The sequence below is a fragment of the Oryctolagus cuniculus genome, chromosome 12 (genome assembly GCF_964237555.1).
Source record: "Oryctolagus cuniculus chromosome 12, mOryCun1.1, whole genome shotgun sequence".
NCBI classification, from domain to species: domain Eukaryota; kingdom Metazoa; phylum Chordata; class Mammalia; order Lagomorpha; family Leporidae; genus Oryctolagus; species Oryctolagus cuniculus.
In genome coordinates this window covers 2,718,891-2,746,509 of record NC_091443.1, presented here as the reverse complement: position 1 = coordinate 2,746,509, position 27,619 = coordinate 2,718,891, and the positions used below count along the sequence as shown (strand labels likewise).

Below are 27,619 nucleotides of genomic sequence, written 5' to 3'. Positions count from 1 at the left end.
CAGCGGTGCAGCAAGTGGCTCCGGGCTCTGGGCGTTTATGAACGAGATGTCGGAGGACAGCGCTTCTGAGTGATGCAAAATGAATCATTCAGACAACCCACGGAGAAAGCACCCAACCTAAATACCACACTTGCACCTTCACGGCCTGGGCAAAGCGCCCACGAGAACACGCACAACGTGAGAGCCTTCCCTTGTCTACTGTGCGAGCAAGACCAGACCCGCGGGACGGGAGAGCAGAGTCCAGGTGCCACACGATGCCACAGGTGACACAAGGCCAGCCCGACAGGTGCCCCAACCAAGCTTCCAGGGAGGACGTGCACAGCAGAAGCCAGCACTGGCACCTCAGCCCAACAGACACACCTTGCTGCCCAGCGTCAGTGGGCACTGTAAGGAGAGCCGGGGACGTTCAGGGGCTGAGATGAGACCGGGGACATTCAGGGGATGGGGCTGAGACCGGGGACATTCAGGGGATGGGGCTGAGCGGGCAAACAGCCTGAGGGAGCACCAGGAAGCCCTCAAACGGCTGCAGGTGCACCCCAGCTTACGCAGAGCCCCCCACCCTGGGGGTGCTGCAGGTGGACCCCAGCTTCTGCAGAGCCCCCCACCCTGGGGGTGCTGCAGGTGGACCCGTTTCAGCAGACCCCCACCCTGGGGGTGCTGCAGGTGCACCCCAGCTTCTGCAGAGCCCCCCACCCTGGGGGTGCTGCAGGTGCACCCCAGCTTCCGCAGAGCCCCCCACCCTGGGGGTGCTGCAGGTGGACCCCAGCTTCCGCAGAGCCCCCCACCCTGGGGGTGCTGCAGGTGGACCCCAGCTTCCGCAGAGCCCCCCACCCTGGGGGTGCTGCAGGTGGACCCCAGCTTCCGCAGAGCCCCCCACCCTGGGGGTGCTGCAGGTGGACCCCAGCTTCCGCAGAGGCCCCCACCCTGGGGGTGCTGCAGGTGGACCCGTTTCAGCAGAGCCCCACCCTGGCTCTGTCCAGGCGGCGGCTGAGAACTCTGGTTTATGGAAGGAGCATGCGTCTCCGGCGTGATACCCCGGGCCCAGGAAGAACAGGTTCTCCGTGCAGGAGCCGACCAGGTCGCCTCGGCTGCGGCGGGCGACGCTGTAAGAACAGTGGAGGTGCGGCTGGTCCTAGCGTGAGCACCAGCCATCTGCAGTAGGCGTCTACCACGGAGCAGCTCCTGTGCCGAGCACGGCCACGGGCACGTCTTTCCCAAGCTCACTTGGCCCCGTGAGACAAGCGCTGTCACGGCTCCACTTTGCAGAGGAACGAGCTGAAGTTCCACGTGCCCGGCGCCACCTGTGACGGGGGAGCAGCCACTGGAACCCGCGCAGGCTGACTGTGGGGTCGCCCTAAGCGCTCCAGCTGTCTGCTTGTTAACAGCTGAACAGTGGGGCTGTTGAGCCATCACCCAGACACCTGCCTCCCGTAGCAGAGCCCTGGGCCTGAGTCCCGGCCCTGCTTCCAAACCAGCTTCCTGCTACCGCGCCCCCGGGTACTTGGATCCCTGCCACGCACGCGGGAGACCTGGACTGAGACCCCAGCTCCCAGCTCAGCTAGTGCAGCCCCAGCCGTGCAGGCATACGGGGCAGTGAGCCAGCACTGCCTCGGTCTCTTTCCGGTCTCTCGGCCTCTTGAGTAAGTAGATATTTACAAACTCCAACAGCTAACACGTGTCGCTGGCGGACCTGGACCTGCTCAACGGCAGTGAGGTGGGTGAAGAGCTACGGGAGCCAGGGCGTCGAGCAGGCAGACGACAGTGGCCCAGGGTGTGAGAGCAAGGTGCGCCCGGTCCCCGGGCAGCCTGGAACCCACGCCCAGCCCAGGCGGCCCCTCGCTGTGTAGCAGCTGGACAGCAGGCGGCATTCTCAAATCACTAGTGGAGCAACCAAACCAGACCACAAGCAGGCGCACAATCAACCCTCTCTTCCTGCCGCGGCTGAACTCTGCCGAGCGCAAGCCACGCCAGCTGCTGCTGCGTGGCATGGAGCGGGCCGGCGTTTTCTTCTCCTGCTTGGGGCTCCGTGTGCACGGAGCACACATGGCGAGGGGGTGCTGTCGGCAGACAGGGTCTCATCAAAGCCTGACACCGGGGGCGGCACAGCTGTTGGCACCTCACCTCAAAGAGGAGCACCCACTTGTCCACGGCACACGGCTCGCGGGCAGAGCGAGGCCTCAGGTGCAGCAGCTGCATCCCATAAACCGCGTGGCTGCCGGCGTTCATCACACACAGAAGACGGGGTGAGGGCAGCTCCCAGAGGGACCCCAGGACTGTGGGCTGTGCAGGAGCGGGGAACGGCCTGTGCCCTCTGGGAGCAGCTGCACGGGGAGTAAGCAAACCCCCGACGGTGCGTCGCTTCTGTACGAGTGACCTCTAAGCCTCTTTCAATCTGTGCGGGACGTGGCACTGACGGGGCAGTGGCCTGGGTGTGGCACTGACGGGGCAGTGGCCTGGGTGTGGCACTGACGGGGCAGATGAGCCGAGCTCTAAGGCTTCTGTGTGCAGGACGTGGCACTGACAGGGCGATGGTGGTGACGCTGACCCTGGCCTTCTCAGGACAAAAGGCCAGCAAGGACCCCAGCGGGAAACGGGGGTCTGGACACTTTATAGATGAACCCTCCCCAACCCCAGCCCAGGGCCAGGTCAGCAGAATTCTGCCACCTTCAGAGCCTGGGTTCTGCAGGCCCACAGGGAATGGGGAGCACCTGCTGAACCTGCCACTCAGCAAGCTCGTAGATGCCCACGGTCCTAAGCAGTCACAATTCCTAACGAGAGCCGACGCTGGGCCTTGTGTGGCCTGGGAGCCATGGCCGCAGTGGAGCTGGGCCGCTGGGCTTCTGTGTACAGCTGAGGTCCTGAAACCGCCCAGAAGCAGGCTGAGTGCACCTGTGCTGGGGTCACTGAGAGGTCACAGGTGTGGCCACACCTGTGCTGGGGTCACTGAGAGGTCACAGTCATGGCCACACCTGTGCTGGGGTCACCTGGCCGAAGGTCCCCGGCGAGGTCACAACTGTGGAAGCCGCACCAGTGCTGTGCTGGGTCTCACCTCTGCTCAGAAGGCAGAGCATCCAGAAGCAAATCGGGGGTCCACGTCAGGGTGCCCCACGTCACCCAGGGTGGGCGACTCTACAGGATGGACCTTAAAGCAGGAGCTGGCCTGCCCACGGTGGTGCCGTGGGCCAGGGGCTCCGGCAGGCCTCGTGGGAGTCCCAAGTGCTCAGGAGAGCAGCCAGCAAGACCAAGGTGCACTGCTCTGCACCTCCGACGTGGAATGCTGTGGCTGTGCCGCTCGGGGAAAACGCCCCACGGCTCGATCGGGGCACCAAGGGGACGAGCGGCTCACTGGGGGAGAACCCCCCCCGAGGCAAGGACAGACAAGAGTAGGGGTCCTGGGGGAACGGCCCAGAGCTGCCAGCCCCAAATCCCACCTAAGGGGGACCAGTTCAGCCTCCTGGTGCCCCAGGGCCCTGGCTCCGCCCGGCAGCCAGCTCTCTGCTCTGCCCACCGCCGGACACCAGGGAGAGGACTCTGTCCTGAGGCGCCAAGGAGGGGCGGGGGCCCGACGACCTTCACGGCAGCTTCAGAGTCCACACCCTGCAAATGCTATGCACTGGCCGCCGAGGGCCGCTCGTGCAGCCCAGGAGGACCGCGGGGACCCTGGCACAAAGCCCTCTTCCTGTGCCGCGGGCTTCCCACAGGAGGCTTCAGGAATTCACAGCGACTGCCGGCTCTGCCTGGGGAAGGGGCTGTGAGCAAGGGAGGGGCCCTGGCGGGGAGGGGGGTGGGCGTTGGTTCTCGGGCCTGGCGCAGGCTGTAGAGAGGAGCCGAGGGCACTGGGCCTCACCCGGGCCCCACCAGGTGACCTGGGGCACAGGGGCAGGCTCGGCACCCCCACTTTGTCCCCATGGGGTGGAGCCGCTGCTCCCCACAGAAGCAGCATGGACCAGAGGAGCCGCACCAGGCGCCTGCTGCGGGACGGGGTGGGGGGCTTCCCGGAAGGGCTCTGGCTACTGGAGCCCAGCAACCAGGGCCGACAGCGACCAGCCTGGGGCACGAAGGAACAGGGCCATCGAGAGTGAAGTGATTCGCACAGGCCTGGCGCAGAGTCAGCCGGAAAAAACGCGAAGTTCAACCAACCTGATGACGTGGAAAACAAAGTGTCAAAATCGGAATCAAAGCCTACTCACCTGAACTTTCTAGAATGATGGAAGTTGTGAAAATCACTTAAATCCCATTTAATACTAAAAGTCAGATACCTCATGATTTCCTGTGACTGGCATGGCACCGCTGGGGGACCAAGAACAGGGTCTGTCATCGTTGTGGACGAAAGGCTGTGGCGTCAGAGCACCTGCTGCCTCACGTCCACCTTCACCCACACGGCAGGGAGGCCCCTAATGCCTCGGACCAGAGACGCTCACCGGTGACACAGCACAGAGAAGCAGGTGAGCCCCCACCCAGGACCTCAGAAAACCGCACCTGTGACACGGAGACGCGGCCAGGAGCCCCTAACCGAGAACGGAGACCCTGAGCTGTGACACAGAGCAACAGGTGGGTAAAATCTACACAAATGTCCACCTCTGTCACAATCCAAGATGGCCCTGGTCCAGCACTTGGAACAGAGGATGCTTGAGGTGGAATGGCCGTGCCTGTTCCACAGGATCTTGCAAGGGCTGAACAGATTAGCCCACAAAGCCTGGAAACCGGGGTCAATGCTCCGATCACTCTCGCTGCACCACTGATTGGTAATGAAACTCTGCACGTGATGCCACGGGGTTAAAGTTTGCTTTTATATTTAAAACAATTAGTTTTTAAAATTAATCAATATTTATTTTCATTTTATTTGAAAGGTTGAGAGGAGAGAGGTCTTCCATCCACTGGTTCACTCCCCGACTGCCCCCGCAGCCAGGGCTGGGCCAGGTGAAGTCGGGAGCCAGGCCTCCTCCTGCATCTCCCACGTCGGTGGCAGGGCCCCGGCACCTGAGCCAGCTCCACAGCCTCCAGGGCACACGCCCACCAGCAGGAAGCTGGAACCAGAAGCAGAGACAACACCCTGCCCCTGGCCCGGGAGAGCTTCTGCAGCTGGCTGACCGAGTGCACCCTGCCACCCCCCCCGCTGTCCCCTGCGTCTCAGTGCTAGGAGGGCAGGGGACGAGGGTCGGACATCGAAGTGCAGGATGCACAGGGTGCGTGCGGCGGGATCCCGCTGAGCTGGAACGTGGAGAGGACGAACACAAGGCTGCCTCCAAGAGCGGCTGGAACCGGAACTCCTGCATACATGGCGTACGAGGAGTAGCTGTGAGACCACGGGTCGCCTGCGTGGTCACTGAGGGCTGTCAATCAAAAGCTGGCATTTAAAACCCGCAGCTGTTTCAAGTGTGATCAAAGGCATAAAAGAGGCCAAACTGCAGGGAACGGAGCAGGGCGAGCCCTGCACAGGGCAGCTGTGTGCCTGGAGGTGCAGGAGCCGTGGGCTGCAGACTCCGGGTCTCAGGCGTCTCAGGGTGCCCAGGTGAGGCAGTGCCCAGGGGGCCACCCCAGGCTGGGCAAGGACTGGATGCTCTGGTCCCAGACTGGCGTCCCCCGGGCCCAAGCCCCCGCTGACACAGCAAGCAACAAGTCCCCGGGTCTCGGCACCCATCTCACAAAGGACGCATCCCATGGGGGTGGAGTGAGTGATAGCCGGCTGCACACACAGCAACTGAGGGGCAGGTGCTTCGCCGTGACCCCGCCTTGAAGCATGCGTGAACCTCAAGACCAGCGAGCACACAGGGCGCTGGCTCTGGAAGGCAGGGCGGGTGCTGCTTCCCTGTGCTGGCCTCTCACCTGCCCAGCCAGGGGCCTGGACGCCTGCTCAGCTGCACCGCGGCACCGCCCCTCGCTCGCCAGCATGGCCACTGCAGCCCGCCCGACGCCGTACACGGGCAGGACGTTTGCCGACATGTGGCGTCGCTGCTGCCGAGGGTTGAGCTCTCCAGAAAGTGGCAGCTGTGCTGGGAGGCGCCGACCTCAGGGCTTCTGTGTCCCAACAGGGTCCACTGCAAAGGCGGCCCCACGAGAGAGGAACCGGACCTGGCCAGGGAGGGCGGGGCAGGAAAGGCAATGGCGGGAGGTCAGGTCAGTGCTGAGCCCCAGGAGCTGACAGCCACAGCCCTGCTGCCCGTGCCCACACCTCCTCCCCAGCCCAGGGCCAAAGGGACACACCGACTGACTCCTCAGGGGGCCGGCGCCCCTGCCCAGCCCGGACAGCAAGTCCAAGTGCTGACCGCTGAGTGACAGACGCTTCCAAACCAAGTTCCCCTGAGTGGCTTTTACAGGTCCAGGTCCAGTGCCCAACCCGGCGCTCTCCAGGTGCATGGCTGAGGCAGTGGGGGAGGCTGGAGGCGGGGCCAGGGGTCAGAAGATGGGGAAATGACCGATCTCTGTGGGAAGAGCAACGTCCAACCGCTGGGCCTGACAGCTCTGCCCACTCCCGATGAACCCCACGGAGAAACAGGGACCTGTGGCTGGGACGTGCGGGAGGGCTCGGGGCTACTGTCCGGCGGTCACACAACCCCAGAGCACGCGTGGGGAACGGCCGAGCGGAACACTTCTCAGCAGCAAGTGACCGGTGAGCCCACAGAAGGGACTTCCTCCACGCCCTGCCCCAGAGAGAGAGCTGGGGTTTCCGTCCCCCACCAGGGTCTCGGGGCCCCGCAGGACGGAAGTGGCGCTGGCCCCCTCGGCCGTGCAGGATGGAGCCTTCTCAGCTCCTGCAGGACAAATGCAGACCTCACAGTGCTGCGGCCGCTGCGTGCATCGGACACCAGCCCCACCCGAGAGGCCACGGACGCCCCTGTTCTCACCAGTGGCCGAGCCGTCCCTTTGCAGAGCCTGCTGTCCTCCCTGCAGGGAACGGGCAGCCTGGGCCCTGCTGCCAGCACCTGCATCGGGAAAAGCACCGCCCACACGTCCCTCAAGGGGCCAGCGGCTGAGCGGGTGGCAGGGGCACACCGGTCCGTGCACGGCTCTTCCTCCTCTGAGACACGGGAAGGGGGGGAGGGTGGCCGGCTTCATGCAGATGTCCTGCGCAGAGCCCGCCCACCTGGCAAAGAGCCCAGGTTCCACCCCACAGCCTCCGTGCCGCCCCTGCTGCCACACGTGACGGCAGTCACCGGGAGTCTCTGTCACAGCCCCGGCACCACCGACGCCCCCTCGGGGTCTCGGTCAGGGTCTGACTGCGCACCAGAACCCAGTGGCCACTGCCTGGAGCGGCCGCAGCCAAAAAGCCAGAGATAGACCCCAGAGGAGGGGGGCCGCGGGCTCATCCAGCCTACGCCTGGGCCAGGCACCGGTGCACCCAGGTGGGCAGGGCCACCTTCAGAGACAGGCCTAGCGGGCCGAGAGCAGCCACACGGGGTCCCCCCACCTTCCCTTTTCTCTCTCTTGTATTCATTTCTCAATTTTCAGCCACGTTTTCATTCACAACCTGAACACAGATGTGGATTTTCAGGCCTGCACCACGACAGCTCACCGCGGAAGCCTCTGCCTCGCCCGAGCGCCCTGTGGGTCCCCAGCCACGAAGTGAAATTCTCTCACTGCCCTTGTGGACGGGACGAACCCTCACCCCCACCAGCGACGCCACGGTTCCCACAGTGACTAATGCACTCCCAGCGCAGAGTGCAGATGGCGGCTTAGAACAGACGCGGCCGTGGAACCAGTGCTGTGGTGAGGGAGCAGGTGTGCACAGCGGCGCCCCCTGGGGGCAGCGGCAGGTCGGCAGGACCCTCCAGGCACAGGGAGCTCCAGGGCCGCGGCCTCCCCACCCGCACTCCCACGCGGGATGTGGTGATCACGCCACAGGGGGCACGGCCACCTCAGGAACGTCCCTACGTGCAGGGGAAACCAAGAACAACCTCCCCGAAGGCCCCACGTGCCTCTGCAGCGAGCCCGCTTCCTCCTTAAGACGTATGTGATGGGGCGAGGGGCGGCGCCTCCACTCTGGTTTACAACAGAGCAGGGCAGGGCAGGGCAGGACACGGATCTGTCCCTGTAGACGCCGGCAGAGCTTCTCGGGGAGGCCCATGGGAGCCCCTTTCCAGTGGGGGTGTCCCTGAGCGCCCCTGCACCGGGCAAGGCCGGATAATCAGAGCAGCACAGCGAATGGGCCTCAGGTTAGCCGTGAGCTTCAGAGAAGACAACCCCCTAGAAGCCAGGCAGGGTGACAGAGAGGAGAGGCGGGGCCAAGCGCCAGAGGAAGACGAGGGGCTGCCAGTGTCTCTCCATGGGCTCCGCACCACACTGTCCACGGAGCACAGGGGGCCTCTGCAGCACGGAGCCCACACGGAACACGGGAGAAACATTCTCCCCGTCAGGCGCGGATGGTGCGCGCTGATCAGTGATAACCCTCTGAGCAGCCGGGGACACGGCACCCACGAGCCTGACACGGGGACATGGCACCCATGAGCCCGCCCGACACGGGGACACAGCACACGTGAGCCCGACATGGGGACACGGCACCCATGAGCCTGACATGGGGACACAGCACCCATGAGCCCAACGCGGGGACACAGCACCCACGAGCCCGACACGGGGACACAGCACCCATGAGCCTGACACGGGGAGCACCCATGAGCCTGACACGGGGAGCACCCATGAGCCCGACATGGGGACACAGCACCCACGAGCCCAACGCGGGGACACAGCACCCATGAGCCCAACATGGGGACACAGCACCCACGAGCCCAACGCGGGGACACAGCACCCATGAGCCCACCCGACACGGGGACACAGCACCCACGAGCCTGACATGGGGACACGGCGCTCACGAGCCCAACACGGCACCCACAAGCCTGATGCGGGGACTCAGCACCCACAATCCTAATGTGGGGACACGGCACCCACGAGCCCAACACGGGGACATAGCACCCACGAGCCCAACGTGGGGACACAGCACCCATGAGCCCGACACGGGGACACAGCACCCACGAGCCCAACACGGGGACACAGCACCCATGAGCCCGCCCAACACGGGGACACAGCACCCACGAGCCAGACAGGGGGACACAGCACCCATGAGCCCGACACCGGGACACAGCACCCATGAGCCCGACATGGGGACACAGCACCCATGAGCCCGACATGGGGACATGGCTCCCAGCTGAGACCCTCACGGCTCCTGCAGGCCCACGGCTCCCAGCTGAGACCCTCACGGCTCCTGCAGGCCCACGGCTCCCAGCTGAGACCCTCACGGCTCCCATGAGCCTTCGGTCTGCAGACACTTGAGGCCTGTGGGAGGGGCCTTCCTGTTTGACGGGGTCAGCCACTGGCCCACAGTGGAGAAGACTGAAAAGCGGGTGGGGGGCTGGGGGTCAGGACCTGGAGCAGCATCCTCTCGGGGGACTGAGACTCCCAGACTGGAATGCTAGAAGACTCCAGAGCAGGGGTCAGCGAGCTCGCTCTGTGACAGGCCAGGCCGTGGCTATTTTAGGATCCGCTGGCCCTTCGGCTCGCCATGTGCTCCCGCCCCATGACCACACGGTGAAAGGAATCTGTGCGGCTGTGCTGCAGTGACAGGCACCGAGCAGGCGCCAGGCCGGACGTGGCTCGCAGCTGTCATGCGGAGCCCGGCTCTGAACCACGGTCACCCCTGCCTGTCAGCTGTGCCCACGTCTCTCCTCTGTGGGTTACAGCTAAACCGTCCAAGCCAAGAGGACTCTGGGAATGGCCTCCAGGGACCAGGGCAAAGGCAGCGATGCAGGTGCCTCAGTGTGGCATGGAGCAGGGGACACCCAGGAGCAGGGCGTCGCCAACCCCTGGTGACAGATCAGGAAGCAGGAATCCGAAGCGTGAGAGCCCACCCAGGTCATGGCCAACGGCCAGGGCCGGGGCTGGAATCCTGGCATCTGCCTCAGAGCCAGGGTCTTAACCGGCAGGTACGGTCAACCACAAAGGCAAGGCAGACGCCCACGGTGCAACTGCGGGGAGACCCGGGGGGAGAGGGGGCTGGTGCAGCCGGGCTGGGCAGGGGCTTCCCAACAGGTGCAGCTGGGGTCGCCACCGCTCAGTCGCAGAATGGAGACAACACTGCCACCCCCACAGGCTGGAAGAGCCAGTGTGTGCCACCCACTTCACCCGCCGCCAGGCAGGCACGCAGTGAAGGCTCAATGAATGGGAGCGGCATTACCGTGGTAGCCAAGTTAGCGCCTACTCAGGGTTCCGGCGGCTGCCTGGTGTGTGAGAAACACAGTAACAGAGCGCGACCCAGTCACTGGCGTGGACGGCCCTTCACATGCCCGGCGCTGACTGTCCCCACCCAGCTCTGCCCATCCCCACCGGCTCTGCCCTCCCCACCCGCTCTGCCCGCGGTCAGCCCTCGCACCAGGCAGCAGACGAGCAGGCAATCCAGCATGAGGTCCTCGTGGGAATCCCTGGCCACTTTTCTAACATAACCAAGCCAAACCGCATTTCCAGTGTATAAGGAGAAAAGTGCAGACACATCGGGGAACCCGGGGAAATCCTCAGACACGCTCAGAACGGGGACCTTCTGCAGCCGAGCTGGCCTGGCCCCTCAGGAGGTCAGCGTGGAAGTGGAGGGACACTCTTCCACGGCTCCCGTGGGGAAGCCACCCACGCCAGCACGGGCAGAAAGGGAAACAGAACTGGAACAGGGAACGCCGCGCCGGGGAATCTCACTCAGCCTGCACACGGAAGGAAACTGACATGAACTTGGACGTGACGCTCGGTGAAATCTGCCAGTCACGAGAGGGCAGACAAGTGTGCAACCCATGAACGGGAGGTCCTTACGGTGGTCAGACTCAGCCAGCCAGCAAGGACAGCCACGGCTGGCCAAGCCGCGCCGGCAGAAGTGGGGACAGGGAACAGGTGCTCAGCGTGCATGGGGTGTCAGTCCTTGAGGGGGGGTAGCAGGCTCAGGGGCAGGGGGTGGCGAGGGCCACGTGGCGCCTCGAGGTGCTTTGCTGGGTCACAAAAATGCCCCAGATGCTAAACAGCAGGAGCGCTTCGCCACAATAAAGCAATTATAGGAAGGTCAGATGACAAAATGTTCAATAGGTTTGTGGCTGCTTAAAGAACAGACACACAGGTGCAGGCAGAGCCAGGAACAACAGCTATGGCAGTGACCGGGCCACAAGGATGCCTGGAAAATGTCAGATCTGGGAAGAGAGCACGGCTCCTGCCGAATGGCACAGACATGGCACTTGCTGCACCAGCTCTCTGGGTCGGGGGCGCTGTGGGAAGACAGGATTCAGAGCAGGGCGGGCCTGAGCGCGCCAGGACCCAGCACCGGCTGTGCCAGCTGCAGCCGGAGCTCCGAGCCCTGCTACCCTGGTCGGTGGCACAGAAACGCGGGCTGAGCGGCCATCTCCAAGCACTGGGGTCAGAGAATTCGGGAGATCTGGGAATCTGCGTGCACGCAGTGAGCCGCCTGGGGAGCGGGACGCAGGCCGGAACACCCGTGCTTGGTGCGCACACAGCCCAAGGGGACGTGCACGCCAGGTCCCCTGTGTCCCCCGAGGTCAGGCGTGGACGGGGCCACTGTGGCCTCACGTGAGCACTGGGAACTCAGCTGAGCTTGCAGCACCCTGTGCCCCGGCTCAGCACGCAGTGGCATCTGTGCCCTGGACCGTGTGAGATGAAATCAACATGGATGTGCACGCCGGAACGGGCCACGTCCTCAGAACCGGGCTGTCCCCTGGCCACCGGGGCTGCGCTGTGGCTCCCTCCCCCGCCGTGAGGATCCCCTCACCCTCATCATCCCATTGCATAATTACAGGAAGAACAGAAATCAGTGGAAAGCAAAGAGGAACCAGAGCCGTCGGAAGCAAACCCAAACACAGGTCACGGACGGTGCACAGTGGACGGGCACACAACTCACCCTGCCTGGCTAAAGTGGCAGAGTTAAGGCCTCACCCATGCCAAAGCCTGCCAACAAAACCCTAAAATAATCACCCCCCCAAGTCACCAAACACAAGAGCCCACAAGGGACGCTGCGTGGCAAGGCCACAGCCCCACACGCACCTGCAGGCTGAGGGACCTGTGAGCCACAAAACCCCAGGACTGCCACGCCACTGTCACAGGCGGCCACACTGAGGGCACAGTGCCGTGGTGTCTCACTGCCTGAGATGCTGCCAGCTCGGCCCCGACAGCTCCTTGCTGGCGACCGGGCTGATAAGACTGCACAGGGTATATCACTGATCCAGATAAGCCCCTTCCCGGGGGGCTTCTGCCCCGCCAGGCCCGTCTGACCGTGGTGGATGTGGGTCTCTGCTGTCCTGGGCAGGGAGCCGAAGACGAGGGCCCACCACATTTCACTCTGCTGCCCTCCCCTGCCTTACCTGCTGTCTCCGCGCCTCCCGCACCCCTGCATCTTGACCCTTACACCCCCACTGGCGAGGAAGGGGGGAAAGACCCTGGCAGCGTGGGGCTGGCCGTGTCTGGTGGAAGCCAGCGATGGCTCGGGGGACACCCGGTGAACTCCGGGGCTCACCTGAGACCAGAGAAGGCTGCCCAGCACGTGCTGTCCGGCCCCACTGGGGAAGACTGGAGGGGGTGGACTTTGGCCTAGGGGTTAAGCTGCCTCCCACTCATACCACAGCGTCTGGCTGGGTTCAAGGCCCTGCCCGCTCCCAATTCCTGCTTCCCGATAACACTCATGCTAGGAGGTAGCAGGTGATGGCTCGAGGACTCAGTCCCTGCCGCCGGCACAGAGACCCAGATGGCGTTTCTCGCTCCCAGCTTCAGCTTGCCAAGTTTTTTTTTAAATCCTAGAAGCAACAGTTGCCAAGCCCACACCTTCCAGACAAGACGACTCAGCCAGCCTCGGCCATTCTGTATGACCTCAGGCCCCAGGAATCACGGGCAGGAACTAGAAACCAGGCTCCGAACGTCAGCTGGCCACACGGAGGAAAGAAGGAGGCTTTAAGACAAGAGATCACCCACTCCAAGAACAACAAAGGTCTGGGCCTACCTGCTCAGGCACGAAGACTGCAAAGCCAGCAGACCGCAAGGCGGGGCCGCCACACACCTGGGCTCCCGGAAGGCAGGGAAGCCACTGTCTATCAAAGACCAGGGAGGGGGACTCCCTGAAGGGCCCTGAAGCCACAGAACTTAGTGAGAGCCAGCTCCACACCTGGAGAACTCAAATCAACATTTAAAGACAAGAAGGAAAAAAATTATAAAGGCCACAGATCTGGAGAAATAAACTGTCATCAAAAACATCAGAAAATGAATCTATGAGATAGAATCTATAAAGAACTAAAGAAGATTTTAAAAAATTGTTAACTAGAGGAAAGTCAAAAATAAACAGTGAAGAAAGAAGGAAAGAAAGAGAGAGAGAAAGAAAGAAAGAAGGAAGGAAGGAAGGAAGGAAGGAAGGAAGGAAGGATGGATCCAAGCAATGAAAAGCAAAACAGACAAGTGCAGAGTTCCCGGAGGGCCTGATACAGACACATGGTAGAGACACGTGGTAGAGACACGTGGTAGAGACACGTGGTAGAGACACATGGCGCTCCACGGCGCAGGGCTCTGTGCACCCACGAGACAGCGTTCAAGGACACAACATGGGAAAACTCTCCGGAACTCATGGAGAATCGTGTCTCTGCAGGGAACATGTCCAGTTACCAGAACCACGACCCGGCCACGCAGCCGTGGTACGCGGCAGAAGGCCCTCAGACACTCCGTGGAAGTCGCGCGTCAGAAAGAAAGCAAGCATTGCAGGGTCCCTGCGCCAGAACGAGCCGTCGCTTAACTCCGCCTCCCACAGACAGTGTGGAGGCCCCTCCCACACGGAGGCTAACGCAGGGCGTCCACTACTGAGGGTTCTTCCGGCACCTGGCCCAGGGACAAACCGTCCCCGGAGGAGGATGTATGGACTCTCCCAGTCCTGTGTGAGATGTCAGGCAAATTCATCAACAACTTTGAGTTTTGAGACCGTGCACTTGCAGTCTATGCAGCCAGCCAGCCACTTCTCCGAGTACAAGACTGTGGGGAGCAACCCGGACTAGACTGAGTTACTGGAATTAAGACTTATTCTATGCATCTGCTCTCCCACAGTATGGCGCTGGGAGAGAAGTAAACAGCTTTTACACAGCTGCCTCCAGTTCAACTAATAAACTGTAGGACTTGCTCCTGATTGGAGGAGAGCAGCGTACTCGGCGTGTGGGCAGCCGAGTTGGGATTGGCGGAGGAGGACTATAAAGGAGGAGAGAGACGGCATGCACCAGGAACATCTAAGGGGAACATCTAGCTGAAGGAACACCTGTGCAGCCCCCGAGAAGAGCCGGCCGGCGGTGTGCCGCTCCCCTGCGGAAGTGGGGAATGTGGCCAGGGGGAACTGCCCTTCCACGGAGGTGGAAGGGATAGTAGCCAACCCGGGAAGAACCAGCAGCAAACCCAGGGAGGGCCGAGCAGACGAGAGAACAGCGCAGGGTCCTGTGTCGTTCCTCCACGAAGAGGGGGAGCGACATAATGGTGCCGTGACTCGGATATGAAGCCTAGGCAGGGCCCTGTGTCGTTCCTCCACGAAGAGGGGGAGCGACACAAGACGAGAAAGAGCTTGGGAGTGAGGGGCCCCTGGCCCTAATCCTGGGAGGGTGAGAAGACCCCTGCACAACCTGCTTTTACTATGCCCTTATTATCCATTATAACAGTGCTAGAAAATATTACCATTATTTTAATGTAACCTAAAGTGTAATCACATTAGCTTATTAGGCAACTAGTAGTAATAATAAGCAATGCTAAGTGTCTTTGAGCTAAGTAATCCAGTAACTACATTAAGTTGATTATCGAATTGTACATTCCCCCTTCCCTCCACCTGGCCAGATGTGACCCTACCCTGACCAGGTCCAGGAATGTAAAAGGGAAGTTTAAAGCTTGTGATAACAACCAGCCCCTACCCTGGAGTTGGCGACAGGTGTCTCGGGACGTATCAGAAATGTCAACTTGATCTATAGCATCCCCTACAGCCTGCTTGTACATGCTAATAAAAGCTCTGCAAGAACTGGGCTCGGGGCTTCTCGGGGGCTTCCTCTCCTGGAGGCACAGAGAGGCCCGGGTTCCAACTCGTAATAAAAACGACCCTGCTAATTGGCTTCAACTTCGGTCTCTGGTGGTGTGATTTTCGGGGGACCACGGACTGCGGGCATGACAAGGGAAGTGGCCCTCGTCCTCCCAGAACCCGCACCTCGGTCAGCACCGCTGGAAGTCACGGGGCAAGAGCTGGTGACGACGCCCGGGCTCCGTCCCAGCCCGGCAGGACGCGGCTCACCTGGCCGGGACGCTCCTGGCTCTGCCTGCTCCTCTCCTGCCCCGAGAGCCGCAGGCCGTGCAGCTCCCCTGCTCACCTCAGGGCTGGCTGGGTGAATCCTGTTCTAGGAGCGACGTAAGCCAAGGCAGACTCCACGCCTGCCCACCCCCCAAGTGGACACGCAGACGCCCCGTGTGGGCAGGGTCCTGATCAGTAGGAGTGGGCACGGGGCAGACGGGAAGGGTGTCTCATCTGCACTGCTCTCTCCCCAGCACCAGTTACGGTTATTTCGGAATGGAAGATTGGGGCTTTTTAAACATATTTTTATCCAGACTTTGGTTCCTAAAGAATGTGTATTGTTCTAAGAACAATAAGGTCATTTTCCCTCGCGGCCGTGACCTCAGAGGACATGTGATGTTACAGAGAAGTGGCCACAAGGTCTGGAACGCACAGACCGACCCAATCCTTCCAACGCCTCCAAAACCTCAGCCATGAGTGACACGTGCTGCTGGGGGGCCCGCAAGGGGGCCACCGTGTCCCGGAGCCACAGGGCCACCCCCACTTCACAGAGGAGGAAGCGTCAACACCCACAGCCACCCAGGACCCCAGCGCCCGTGCCCGAGCCACTCCAGGGTCTTGCGAGGCACCTGTCAGACGGGCACAACGGGACCTCCACCTGCAGCTCCTGGGATAATGGGTGACTTTCCGGGCTCTGTGCCTTTCTGTGTCGGGCTCAGGTTGGGAGCAAGCAGACAGCATGGGCTCCCCTGGGGGGTGTGGCTTCCTGGCTGACACCACACAGTCCCCCGCCCACCTCAAGGCCAGGGCCTGGATCCCCATCAGCTCTGCTCCCAGGCGGGGCGCCAGGTGAGTGTGGGTGGCCCCCTGCCAGTTCCTCCACTGGGAACCGCACGCCCACTCTGTGTTTGGGGACACTTCCTGTGTGTGAGCGCAGCTCGCTGCTGCTACCAGCCTAAGTTACTGAGCTGATAGGGCCAAGGCCACTCGGCCTTCCGCACGCCAGCTCGTCCTGCAGACACCTAATCTGTAGATAACAGGCCGAAGGCTCCACACAGAGGGGTCCCTCTGTCCCCTGCCTCCCCCCGCCTCCTGCACTGCCCCCACCCCCTGCACTGCCCCCACCCCCGGCGGGGAGACCAGTGCTGCCAAGACACTGCCAGCAGCCCCCACACCGCTCGCTAGAGTGGAGATTCCATGGTGCCAGCCCTGCCGTGCCCCTGATGGGGAGGCCTGGTCCCCAGCCTGCCCCTTCTCCGTCAGAGCCGCCCCGGGCCCCATCCTCGCCCCACCCCAGGCAGCCCCTGATGCGGCAGATCCGCCCTGACAGATGCTGAGTTCTCTCAGCTCCAGCTGGAAACAACTCCCCACCCCACCCCCAGCCCCGGCCCAGCGCCGCCACTGCCTCCCACCTGGGCCCAGACCCAGTCAGTCCCGGGAACAAAACCGGAACTGGCGCAGTCTGATGGCTGCTGTGTGCCCACCAGGACGGGAAACTCCAGGGGGGACGGGAAACTCCAGGGGGGCCAAGACCAGGGCTCACTCAGCTCGGGCCTCTTGCGGCACTTAAGGAAGTCGTCAAAGCTGATTAGTTTAGCAGAGACCAAGTTGACACTTAAAAGGCGCCTGTGCCGGGAATTCCCAGCCTCCCGTCACCTGCACCCCACCAGATAGCCCACGAGGGCAGACAGCACGCCGATGTCTGGTCCGCACGCAGCACACGCGGCGACGAGTCGCTCCCTGGCTCACGGAATCGGATGGCGCTCCCGTCAGGGGCAGCAGCAGCCGGGGGAGCGCCCAGGAATCCTGGGCGTGGGGAACGTGAGCACACACAGCCACACAGGTGCACACACACAGGGCTGGCGTTTGTGACCCACACGCCCTTGGGGACCGGAGGCCCAGGGGGAGGAAGGCACCCGCAGAGCAAGCAGGACCACCCGCCCCAGGGAGAAACCACCCGCTCCCTGCAGAAGAGAAGTGAGGTTGGGTCTGCAAAGCTCCCCCCCAGCAAGGACCCGCAGGGGGCGGAGCCTGCCCTGTTCCCGGCCCCCCGACTGCTGCGGAGCCCAGCCCTGCCTTCCTTTTCTTGCCCAGTGCTCAGGCTCCGACGCAGAGAGCAGAACTCCCAGCACCTGTGGAGGGGCTCAGCGGGGGTTCAAGGCCTCAGCAGACCCCAGCAGGAGGTCATGGGGGCGGGGCCTGATCCAACAGCAAAGGGGGGAGAGGAGCCACTGTAGGGACGCGGCCACAGGATCAAGGCCACCCCTGGCACCGGGAAGAGGCCAGCAGGGAGTGGACTGGGATCTTCTGGCCCCCACGCCTGGGAGGAGACCAGGCTGCCGCCCAGCATGCAGTCGTGAGCGACGCGGTCCTAGGAACCGAGGGCACCGTATCCCCACCCCTCTCGAGCAAAGCACCAGCCAGAACAGCCCTTTCTCTTCATGCACACGGGGCCAACTGGGGCTGCCAGCCAACATCCGCGGTCCTGGAAACACCAGAGAATGAACCCCGGGTCCTACGAGCCCACACAAGGCAAGTCTAACATCTGTGGGCACAGGTGCTACTGTCCAGGGACAGCCCACAGCCTCCGTGGGCACAGGCGCACCAGCTCCCGTCCACGTTCTCTGTGGGCACAGGTGTACCACCTCCCCTCCAGGGACAGCCCACAGCCTCCGTGGGCACAGGCACACCGCCTCCCCTCCAGGGACAGCCCACGGCCTCTGTGGGCACAGGTGTACCACCTCCCCTCCAGGGACAGCCCACAGCCTCCGTGGGCACAGGCACACCGCCTCCCCTCCAGGGACTGGAGTTTGCACACGGCCCGCAGTGCAAGGCAGAACTGGGTCTCTAAAGCCTGCAGGAGGTTGAATGCAAGGTGGCCTCCTCCAGGGGAGAGCTGGGAGACGGCCATGGCTGGGGCTGGGAAGATGGCACAGGCACAGCCCACGGCACCAGGGCTGCCCACGGCACCAGCCTGGCAAGACTCGAGTCGACAGACGGCAGGACCCTCCCCCAGGACCTCCGCCTGGCTGTGATGCCCACCGGTTCTAGGGAAGCTGATGGGTCAGGGGCCTGGAGCTGGACGTACAACGAACGAAACAGACGGCCACAGTGCTCAGCTGCCCACCTGTGGCCACCCCAGCTGGGCCAGCCCAGTCCTCGTGCACAGGTAGAAGCCAGAACCTGGCAGACCTGAGACCGACAGCACTCAGGGTGCTCTCCTGGGTTCGGCAGGCCTCACTCGTACCCTGAGCCATCTCCCTGTCTGCCCCCAGCCCTGTATTTAACTGCTGCCCTATTACTGATTTTGTTTGTTTGTTGAGATACAGAGTCTGCTGCCCACTGCTTTGCTCACAAAGGCTCACAGTGGCACAGGAGCCAACGCTGGGGGTCGGGAGCTCACCCGAGGTCCCCCAGGAGGGTGGCTGGACCCCAGCTGCCTCCACGGGCCTGCGCTAACTGGCAGGAAGCTGAGTCAGGAGCCAGAGCCAGCAGCAAACCACAGTTCAAGTCCCGGTGCTCCACTTCCAGGCCGGCTCCCTGCTAACGCGCCTGGGAAAGCGGCGAGAGGCCCAAGTGCCTGGGCCCCTGCACCCGAGGGAGACCCGGAGGACTTCGGGGCTCCTGGCCTCAGCCCCTGCACCCGAGGGAGACCCGGAGGACTTCGGGGCTCCTGGCCTCAGCCCCTGCACCCGAGGGAGACCCGGAGGACTTCGGGGCTCCTGGCCTCAGCCCCTGCACCCGAGGGAGACCCGGAGGACTTCGGGGCTCCTGGCCTCAGCCCCTGCACCCGAGGGAGACCCGGAGGACTTCGGGGCTCCTGGCCTCAGCCCCTGCACCCGAGGGAGACCCGGAGGACTTCGGGGCTCCTGGCCTCAGCCCCTGCACCCGAGGGAGACCCGGAGGACTTCGGGGCTCCTGGCCCAGCCTGGCCCAGCTCTGGCTGCTACGGACATTTGGAGCCTGAACCAGCAGGTGGAAGTTCTCTGCCTCAGACTCCGCTTTCAAACAAAAACGTAAAACGAAACGAAACAAAAGGGTCAGGCACCCCGATGTGGGATGTGGGCGCGGCAGCTAACCGCCAGCTGCACACCCTCCCCAGAATGCTCCCCCATGAGGCTCCAAGTCAGAAAGCAAATACACAGAAATGTTTACATTTAATCTGTTTCTGGATTAAAGACAGGAACGGTGCCTGTTAAGAAATACGGAAGAATGGCCAGCGCCGCGGCTCACTAGGCTCATCCTCCGCCTTGCGGCGCCGGCACACCGGGTTCTAGTCCCGGTCAGGGCGCCAGATTCTGTCCCGGTTGCCCCTCTTCCAGGCCAGCTCTCTGCTGTGGCCAGGGAGTGCAGTGGAGGATGGCCCAAGTGCTTGGGCCCTGCACCCCATGGGAGACCAGGAGAAGCACCTGGCTCCTGCCATCGGATCAGCGCGGTGCGCCAGCCGCAGTGCACCGGCCATGGCGGCCATTGGAGGGTGAACCAACGGCAAAAGGAAGACCTTTCTCTCTGTCTCTCTCTCTCACTGTCCACTCTGCCTGTCAAAAAAAAAAAAAAATACGAAGAGGAGAAAGTTGCGAAATTGAGAGACATAAGTGGGTTTCTTCCCACATTCACAAAAACGCTGTTTTCACGTATGTGTGTCCATAACCGTGACTACCGAAAACAGAACCGTGCGTGGGGTCTGCTTCCCGACCCCAGCCTGCCTGGCCCCGCTGGCTCGGGCGGGGGCGGGGCGGCGGCCTGTCGGGGGCTGGAGGCTGTGCCCTGAGTGCCCAGCAGGACAGCGGCACAGGCAGGGCTCCCGCAAGGTCCCATTTCAGGAGACTGAAGAGCAGCTCTCGCAAGAGCAGGCGCAGGCCAACCTCGGGCAGAGGGGAGACACGCCTGGTGTTCCCGCTACCCCTGCACGTCCCCAGGGCTGCGCCCGGACCCAGCCCCAGCGCCCCCCACTGGGGCCAGCAAGGTGGACTCCGCACCGGCTCCCTCCAGCCACAGCTGCAGAGCCGTTTGCCTACTTTCTGCTCCACCGTGTGCAGCTCCACGGCTTGGCAGGGCGCTAATCTATGTTTCTGGTTTGCAGAAGCCGCCCTCCTCGGCTGGCTGAGAAACATGTTACTGGCGTGTTGAGTCTCCCTCCCGGCACCGGGAGGCTACCCCAGCACGGGCTAGGAGTCTCCCCTGCGGTATTTACCAGGGCAGGACCGGCCTGTCCATCCAGGCTCCTCTGAACCCGCCTGCCAGGCGAGGCGCCCTTGTCTCTTCCCCTCAATCCCCACCCTAGCCAGAAAAACAGCTCCTTGCCTACAGTGCAGAAGAGGCTGGAAGCCTGAACGTGGAGGTACGAATCGCACCGCGAGCCTGGCAGGTGCCCAGGGGGTCGGGAGGGCCACAGGGCAGCGCCCAGCACAGCCGAACCCGGTGGTGGGCACAGCGCACTCTCAAGGCCGGCCTGCAGTGCTGCAGCCGAGGCCCTGGCCAGCCCCGGGCCCTGCAGGGCAGAGGGTGGTGGGTGCTGACCCTGCTGCCCGCCCAGCGCCAGGGTGGCTGCAGGGGGCTGTGCTGCCAGTTCCCCCTGCCCCCAAGCCGCAGCCCTCGGCACCACCGCTTCTCTCACAGGTTGGACCACGACAGTCGAACCTTACGTGACGAGAACACACGGGTGCACGCGGTTCAGAGAGGCGGTTCTGAGCAGCGTACGCGGTTTCAGGCCCAGGATTCTCCAGCTCACGTAACCAGTGCCTCGCCTGCTGCTGCACAGTGCCGGGTCCTCCTTCCCAGCCCCGGACGCGGCGAGCAAACCCCACGCTGAGAGGAGCAGCAGCCCCGTCCCCAAGCACAGGGACCCCCAGACGCCCGTGAGGCCGCAGCAGGTGCCTGCCGAGCGGGGCGGAGCCGTCTTCGCCTCCCTCAGCCCTAACAGGGTGCGGGCAGTGACCAGGGACTGGTCCTTCCCTCTCCTCCTCCGCTCCCCTGCTACGATCAGCCCCTGCCCGATTCTGCTGATGCTCAGGTGGCCACGCAGGGGAGCTGCACAGAGGTGCGGGCGACACCGACGTCCTGAAGGCCAAGGGGCAGGTGGGGGAAGCGCCTGCGGCAGCCCCGGTGGTCTTTGCTCTTCTCCACGCGCCTTGCCTGGCAGGGAGCCAGCAAGCTGTGTTCAAGCCCCGGAAAATCCTCATGATTGACTCAAATCTCAGCGCTGGACCCGGAGAGCTGGCGGGGCGGCACCACGTGTCCACTGCGGAACTGGGTCGCTGCGACCTCGAGAGGGGCTCACGCCGGGACGGAGCCCGGGAGCTGCCACTGCTGAGACTGGGGGCAGGCGGGCGCTGCGGCTGGAGGCTCAACGAAGGCTCTGGGTCGCTCCCTCCCAGCATGGCCCAGTGCCCTGCCCACGATGCCCCTCAGCCAGGTCACCAGGGCTGGGCCTCGAGGCCTCTGTGGTCCCCTGGGGCGTCCTCTCTCTCTCGGGAAGCCGTGGCACAGGAATGCAAACCCCACACCTGAGCCAGCGTGTGCACCGCCGCTGATGCGCTGAGCGGAGCCTCTCCTGCCCCGGACAGGGGGCAGGCAGGTGCGTCCCAGGACAAGGACAAGGGCCAGCAAGAGCACTCCAGGTGACAGCCACCAGCCACTGCGAGACGGAGCCCAGGTCACAGGTCCACGCGCCTCCCCTGGAGCCCCCCCGACACCACAGGCTCCCCCCAGAGCTGCAGGGGCCACATCGCATCCCGATGCGGGAAGGGGCCTGCGCAGGGCCCCACGCTCACCCCCAGCAGCACCACTGCGGCCCCTGCCCCACCCAGGTCCCCATGGGCAGGAAAGACCCACAGGAGCAGGCTCACGGCGGGGTCCCCTGCCAGGACTCACTTCTAAGGCCTCCAAGGGGAAGCCGGCGCCGAGGCTGCATCGGCAATGGCACTCGGGTCCCTGCGTTCACAAAGGCCTTAGCTCTCGGACAAGAACCTCTGAGCGAGCGACTCACTCACCACAGCCGCAGCCGGCCTCCGTCCCCTCACCTGGGCATCAGTAACGCCGTGCCCACACAGCCACTGAGAACCACAGACGGCCCCGGGGGCACCCACCAGGTCCAGGGCGCTCCACGAGCACTGGCTCGGGGGATTCCCCCCAGCAACATGGACGCCAGTGGGAGCTGAGCCCAGAGAGGTTAAGTTAGCAGCCCCAGGTCACAGAGCTGGGAAGGGGAAGACACGGAACCGATCCCAGGCCAACCAACCCCGGGAGCCACAGCTGCCGGACCCCCGCTTAGCCGCCAGCCGGCACTCCCCCCACGCCAACACGCAGTCCTGGGTCACGCCAAACACAAGCGTCTCTGAGCCACACCGGTCCACTAAACTGCGAGCCAAGCCCGGCGATACTCCTTCTGCCGCGTGTTCTTTCTGCGGATGCGGAACCAGAAACCAAAGCCCAAACCCGAACGGCGGGAGGAGACGCCGCCGGGCTGGCCCAAGGGTGGTGGCCCGGGCAGAGGGCATGGCTGCCGTGTCCCGGAGGCAGGCTGTGTGTGGCTCCTCACACCAGCCACACGACCGGCACTCCCACCGCGATGTCCTGCAGCTCTGCACAAAGCGCTCCCTGTCCACGGGCACGTGCGTTAGTGGACAACACACAGGGAACACGGGCAGGACACCGCGGGGCACACGCACGGCACGGGGGAGAAGGGGTGCGGACAGCGACTTCGCTCCAGGTTTCCTGCGTGCCCGCTGACGGGTGCCCGCTCACGGGTCAGTGGCGACCGAGCTAAGGCTGGAGCAAGGCTGCGGGCAGGAAGCAGGTTCCCCCACTGCCCGGGAACAGCCGCGGCCTCTCCTCACTCCTGCGCGGCCCCCGGGTCAGGGAGCTCCCACGCCCTGCTCCGGGCAGCACGGCCAAGGTTGCTTTCAGCAGCGCCCAGCAGACCCAGGGAGCCGCCTGCCCAGGCCGCCCTGCCCGTGCCCTCTGGGTCTCCAGGGGTGGCACGGATGCCGTCCTGGCAGCCGGAGCAAGCCCACAGGTGCTGGCGGCAGACTAGTGAGACAGCGCCCCAGCCCGGGCCTCCGCCACCCTCTTCATCGGGAGTCCCAAGGCAAGAGCACCCACATTGCAGCCGTTGGGGTCCCTTCTGCCATTAGAACACAGCGGCCGCCCCTCCCGCCCGGAAGAGACAAAGCAATCCACACAAAATGGACTGACACGAGGGTGCAGAAATGTATTTCTTCTCCTAATAATTATTAGCTAAACATTTAAAACCAAGCTATGAGGGAAAAAACCAGGGAAAGTTTATTTCTTACTACCTGGGGCTGTATGGTGATTATGCAAATGACCGAGACACTGTCACTTTGAGTAACCGTAAGTGCATAAAAATAACTGCTCACTTGACAAGGACTTTCAAACTGTCTGCTCTGGGTTGCACTTGCAAAAATCCACCTTCAAAATGATGTTCCTGGAGCAAAGAACAAGGAACCAGCAGGGGGCCGAGCCGTGGCCTCCAGCAGGCGGCTTCCTCCGGCGCACACGAAGTGACCCCCAGGCAGTGGGCCGGCCCTGCGGGCCAGGCTCCCTCGCCACAGCCTCAAGGTCACTTTTGCAAAACTCTCCAGTGGGCAGGGCCCACCCCGGGCCCAGAGGAAGCGCCTGGGGCCCCACCCAGCTGTGGGCACCCATCCTGAGGACGAATCAGGTGGCCGGGCGGGCGCCGGGAGACAGGCTTTCTTCCTGCTGGCATCCTTATCTGCTACAGCCCTGGCTAATCGGATCACACACAGGAACCGCTCCAGCCAGGGGAAGCTGTGCACGAGGCTGGAGACCCCCAGGGCTCCACAGAGCCCAGATCTTGTGCACACGCGTGGCCTGGTCCCCTGCACCTGCACCTCCTTGCTAACAGTGGGAGACGGAGCCCAGTGGTCCGTGTCTGCACAGAGGTCGGTTCGGCCTGCAGACCCCCGGAGCGAAGACCCCAGCAGTGACCATCACAGAGTGGGCAGGCCTGAGGCTGAAGCGCTGTCTCACGGGCACCGGGCAGTCTGCCCACGGCAGGACACCCTGCCACTGCTGGTTCCTCCCAGCGAAGGCGCCTGCAGCGCTAACAGGCTTCAGAACGCACAGCTGGCCCGGCCACCCCGGGAGTTACCGCATCTCTACCACCAGAGGCAGGCCGGCAGGATCATCCTTTCCGATGGCCTCCCGGGAGGGCCCAGGCACCCAGGCCGAAAGTGGCCGCAGGTGCTCAGCCTCGCCTGACGACTGGCGGCCCTCCCAGCCACACACAGCTGCCCGTGAGTCCTCGCTGGGCAGGCTCGAGGGCAAATGCACACACGTGCACACACACACACACACACGCAAGTCCTGCTTTTTAAAGTTGCTTCTCAAATCCCAGGCCACTTCCTGCTCAGGCTCTGCAGTTGGAAGCCTACACCGGCGTCATTGAGGATGCGAGGAGGTCACTGGGAAGGAATCCGTCCCTTTCAGAAAGACAAGGCAGGAAGGAAATGAAACCTGGGAGCTTTCCTCAAAAGACGCCCGGGGTGCAGGCCCTGGAGGGCAGCTGGCTGCAGGGAGTCTGGGACTCAAACAGGAGCTGTGGTCGGCACTGAACTTGCCCAACCTCTCTCTCTCTCTCTCTCTCAGAAGCAGCAGCGGCACCGCGCCATGGCAGGACCCTCCCCGGGGGTCTGCAGGTGCTTTCGCAGAGGTCAGGCTGACGGGGGGACGCCCACCTGCACAGGGTCCCAGGTTCCCGAAGACGGCCGAGAGGCACAGTAAGGAGGAGATCTGTCCTTCCCAGACACCCCGCGGCGTCTCATCCTCCAGTGACCCCCCGGAGCGGCCCACAGTCCAAGGCACAGCCCAGGGTCCCAGGCACGGCGCCCACCTCCCAGACAACAGATGGCGAGAGCGCTGAGGGCCAGGAGCAGGGGCCGGCGCAGGCCGACTGCTTATTTTCACGAGGTTCGGATGACAAGGAAAGCCGGGGGCAGCCGGGCAGAACGCAGCCCTGGGAACCTTCCGCCTCCTCTCCTGCTCATCAAAAGGACTCCCACCGGCCTGTGTGCCCCTGGCCTCCAGCTGCTCCCTGAGAGTCACCTGTGGGCTCGGGTTACCCGGCCCCTCCCACCAGGCTGTCCTCAGCCACAGGCCGCCAGCAGGTGCACGGAGCTCCCCCCTCCCCCTCCCCGGGAAGCCCACTCCCACGGGGCTGCTCAGGAACATGGCCCGGCAGACGCAGCACCCGTAAAGGCCAGCTCCTGCCTCTCCATGGCCTGTGCCCTCAGCGTCCTGAGAAGTTCTGTCGGGGTCTGCCACTCGCACTCCACGGGCGACAGGCAAACAAACTTGGACTGGAGGCAGCTGCTGCTAGCACGCAGTCCACCCCTTATGCACACACACCTGCTCGGGCGGCACCTGCTTTGCATACGCACAGAGCAGGCCTACCGGCACCCTGTGAACGCACACTTGCATCCTAGCCAGTCCGTGTGCCCATTTAAACGTTTTCACAAATCCCCCCAAGGGAGCCTCGACACGCAGCTCTCCCCTAGGCCCGGACTCTGAAGTCCACAGTGTCTGCAACCCAGACAGGACCGGCACAACTGAGCGGGACTCACCCACAGCCCGTGGGTGAGCAAGTTCAAGATGTAGGAGGCAGAGATGGGCAACACAGATGCACCTCGATCTCCCAGGCCCTGGGACAGAGGAACCGCACAGGCGCCCGGCAGCCGTGACACCTGGCAGGACTCCCTGGCAGCGCAGGGGGGCCCAGGGCTCTCCCGGCAGGGGTGACCCCACAGCCTGCACCCTCCTGCCCAATCCCATCCCCACCAAACTCGCTCACCGGCACCAGGGCTCTGATTCCAGTGCGGCGGCCAAGAACGGATTTCACACTGGCCGGTTCTTGCTGCTCACACGGAGGCTGGACCAGGGCCGGCTGGGTGCTCTCGGGCCCTCGGGGACCCGGACCACCAAGCGCGGTGGGAACTTGTCAGTGCTGAGTCATCACCCGGGGGCCAGCCCAGACACCTAGAGTCGCGCAGGGACGCGACCCCCTGGCGGGTCCGCAGCCGCGGAGAGTGAAGGCACCAACGCGCCGCTGGCCGCCAGGTGCCAGGCTCTGTCCCCGCCGTTACCAGATCCGGAGCGGCGGCGACCGGGCATCTGGCATCTGGACCCCGGGCAGGCTGTGGGGGTGGGGGCGCCCCCCACCGCGGCCGGCTCCCCTTGGAGCCCTGCGGGCCCCGGCGGCGGCCGCGGACAGGCTGCGTAATGGACGCGCTCCCCGCCACGCAGGCTTCTGGGCTCGCCGGCCGGCTCGCGGTCCCGGGGGGAGGAGCGGCTTCCCGCACCCCGCACCCCCGGCCCCGCTCCGCGCCGGGCGAGGTCACCGCGCCGCCGCCGCCGCCGCCAGGGCCGGGCCGGGGCGCGGGGCCGGTGGCGGAGTTGGCGCAGGCACTCACCAGGTAGGCGCCCACCGTGCCCTGCGCCAGCATCAGGGCGCACTCGGACACCAGGAAGATCTTGATGTTGGAGAAGCACGACGCCTTCTTTTTCTTTTTCTTGTTCCGCTGCGCCTCGTCCCCCTGCAGCTCGCCGCTCCGGCCGCCGCCCGACGAGCCACCCGGCTTCTTGCCCTGCATCCTTCGCCGCCGCCGCCGCCGCCGCCGCCCGGGTGCGCGCCGCGAGCCTGCGTGCGTCCCCGCCCGGCCGCGCGGCCGCCCCCGTCCTGCGGGCGCAGGGGTGGAGGCCGGCTCCTGGCGCCGCGCTCGCCCTGCCTCCGCCCGCCCCGCGCCGCCGCCTCCGGCTCGCCTGTGCCAATCACCGGGCTGCTCGCGCCGCGCGCCGCGGCGGCCCCGGCCCCGGCTCCGAGGCCCGGCCCGGTCCCGCCGTGCGCCCGGGGAGGCCGCGCGGCCCAGGCCCGGAGGGTCCGCCCCCTCCGCTGCCCCCACCCCGGGGGAGCCCCGGCGGCGGAAGGGCGGGGGTCCCCGGGAGAGGCCGGCGGCGCGCGGCCCCCAGGTGGCGCTGCGGGGCCCAGGCGCGCGGAGACCGGTGCGGGGCGCCCCCGCGGGGCCGGGGAGAGCAGCCCCGTGGGAGCAAAAGGACCAGGGCCGGGCTCCGCGGGGCTAGGAAGCGGCCCCCCACCCCCCGCCCCTCCCAGCCTTCAGGGGTCAGGGGTCAGGGCCACGGGGCTCGACCCCGGCTCCGGCTCCTTGTGCCCACGCAGGCCCTGAACAAGCCCCAGCACCGCGGACGCCCTGGGTCCTCGCGCTCTTGACGGAGCCCTGGAATGAGAGCAGGCCGCCCCCCGAGTGGGCGCCTTCCAGGAGGGACATGCTGTAGGCCATGCTGGGCCGCCTCCCCCACCCT

General features: G+C 64.3%; 1 protein-coding gene and 1 long non-coding RNA gene across 4 annotated transcripts in view; both read right to left on the bottom strand.

The window, feature by feature from the left end:
* SLCO3A1 (solute carrier organic anion transporter family member 3A1) overlaps positions 1–27,221 on the bottom strand; it is a 159,075-nt gene extending 131,854 nt beyond the window's left edge. The window contains exon 1 of one of the 2 annotated variants that reach the window (XM_070053478.1): positions 26,713–27,221. In XM_070053478.1, the coding sequence (XP_069909579.1) occupies positions 26,713–26,892 (180 nt within the window). In that variant the 5' untranslated portion in view covers positions 26,893–27,221. The remainder of the gene's footprint in view (positions 1–26,712) is intronic. The other variant, XM_070053479.1, reaches the window with a different exon arrangement.
* Positions 4,294–16,661, bottom strand: LOC108175660 (uncharacterized). 2 transcript variants are annotated; one of them, XR_011380523.1, is made up of 3 exons: positions 6,205–16,650; positions 5,827–6,072; positions 4,294–5,333 (listed from the first exon to the last, which is right to left on the bottom strand). It is a non-coding gene; the product is annotated as an uncharacterized lncRNA (long non-coding RNA). The 2 variants fall into 2 exon arrangements; XR_011380522.1 differs by having other exon boundaries at positions 4,294–6,072; positions 6,205–16,661.
* Positions 27,222–27,619: the final 398 nt, after the last annotated feature.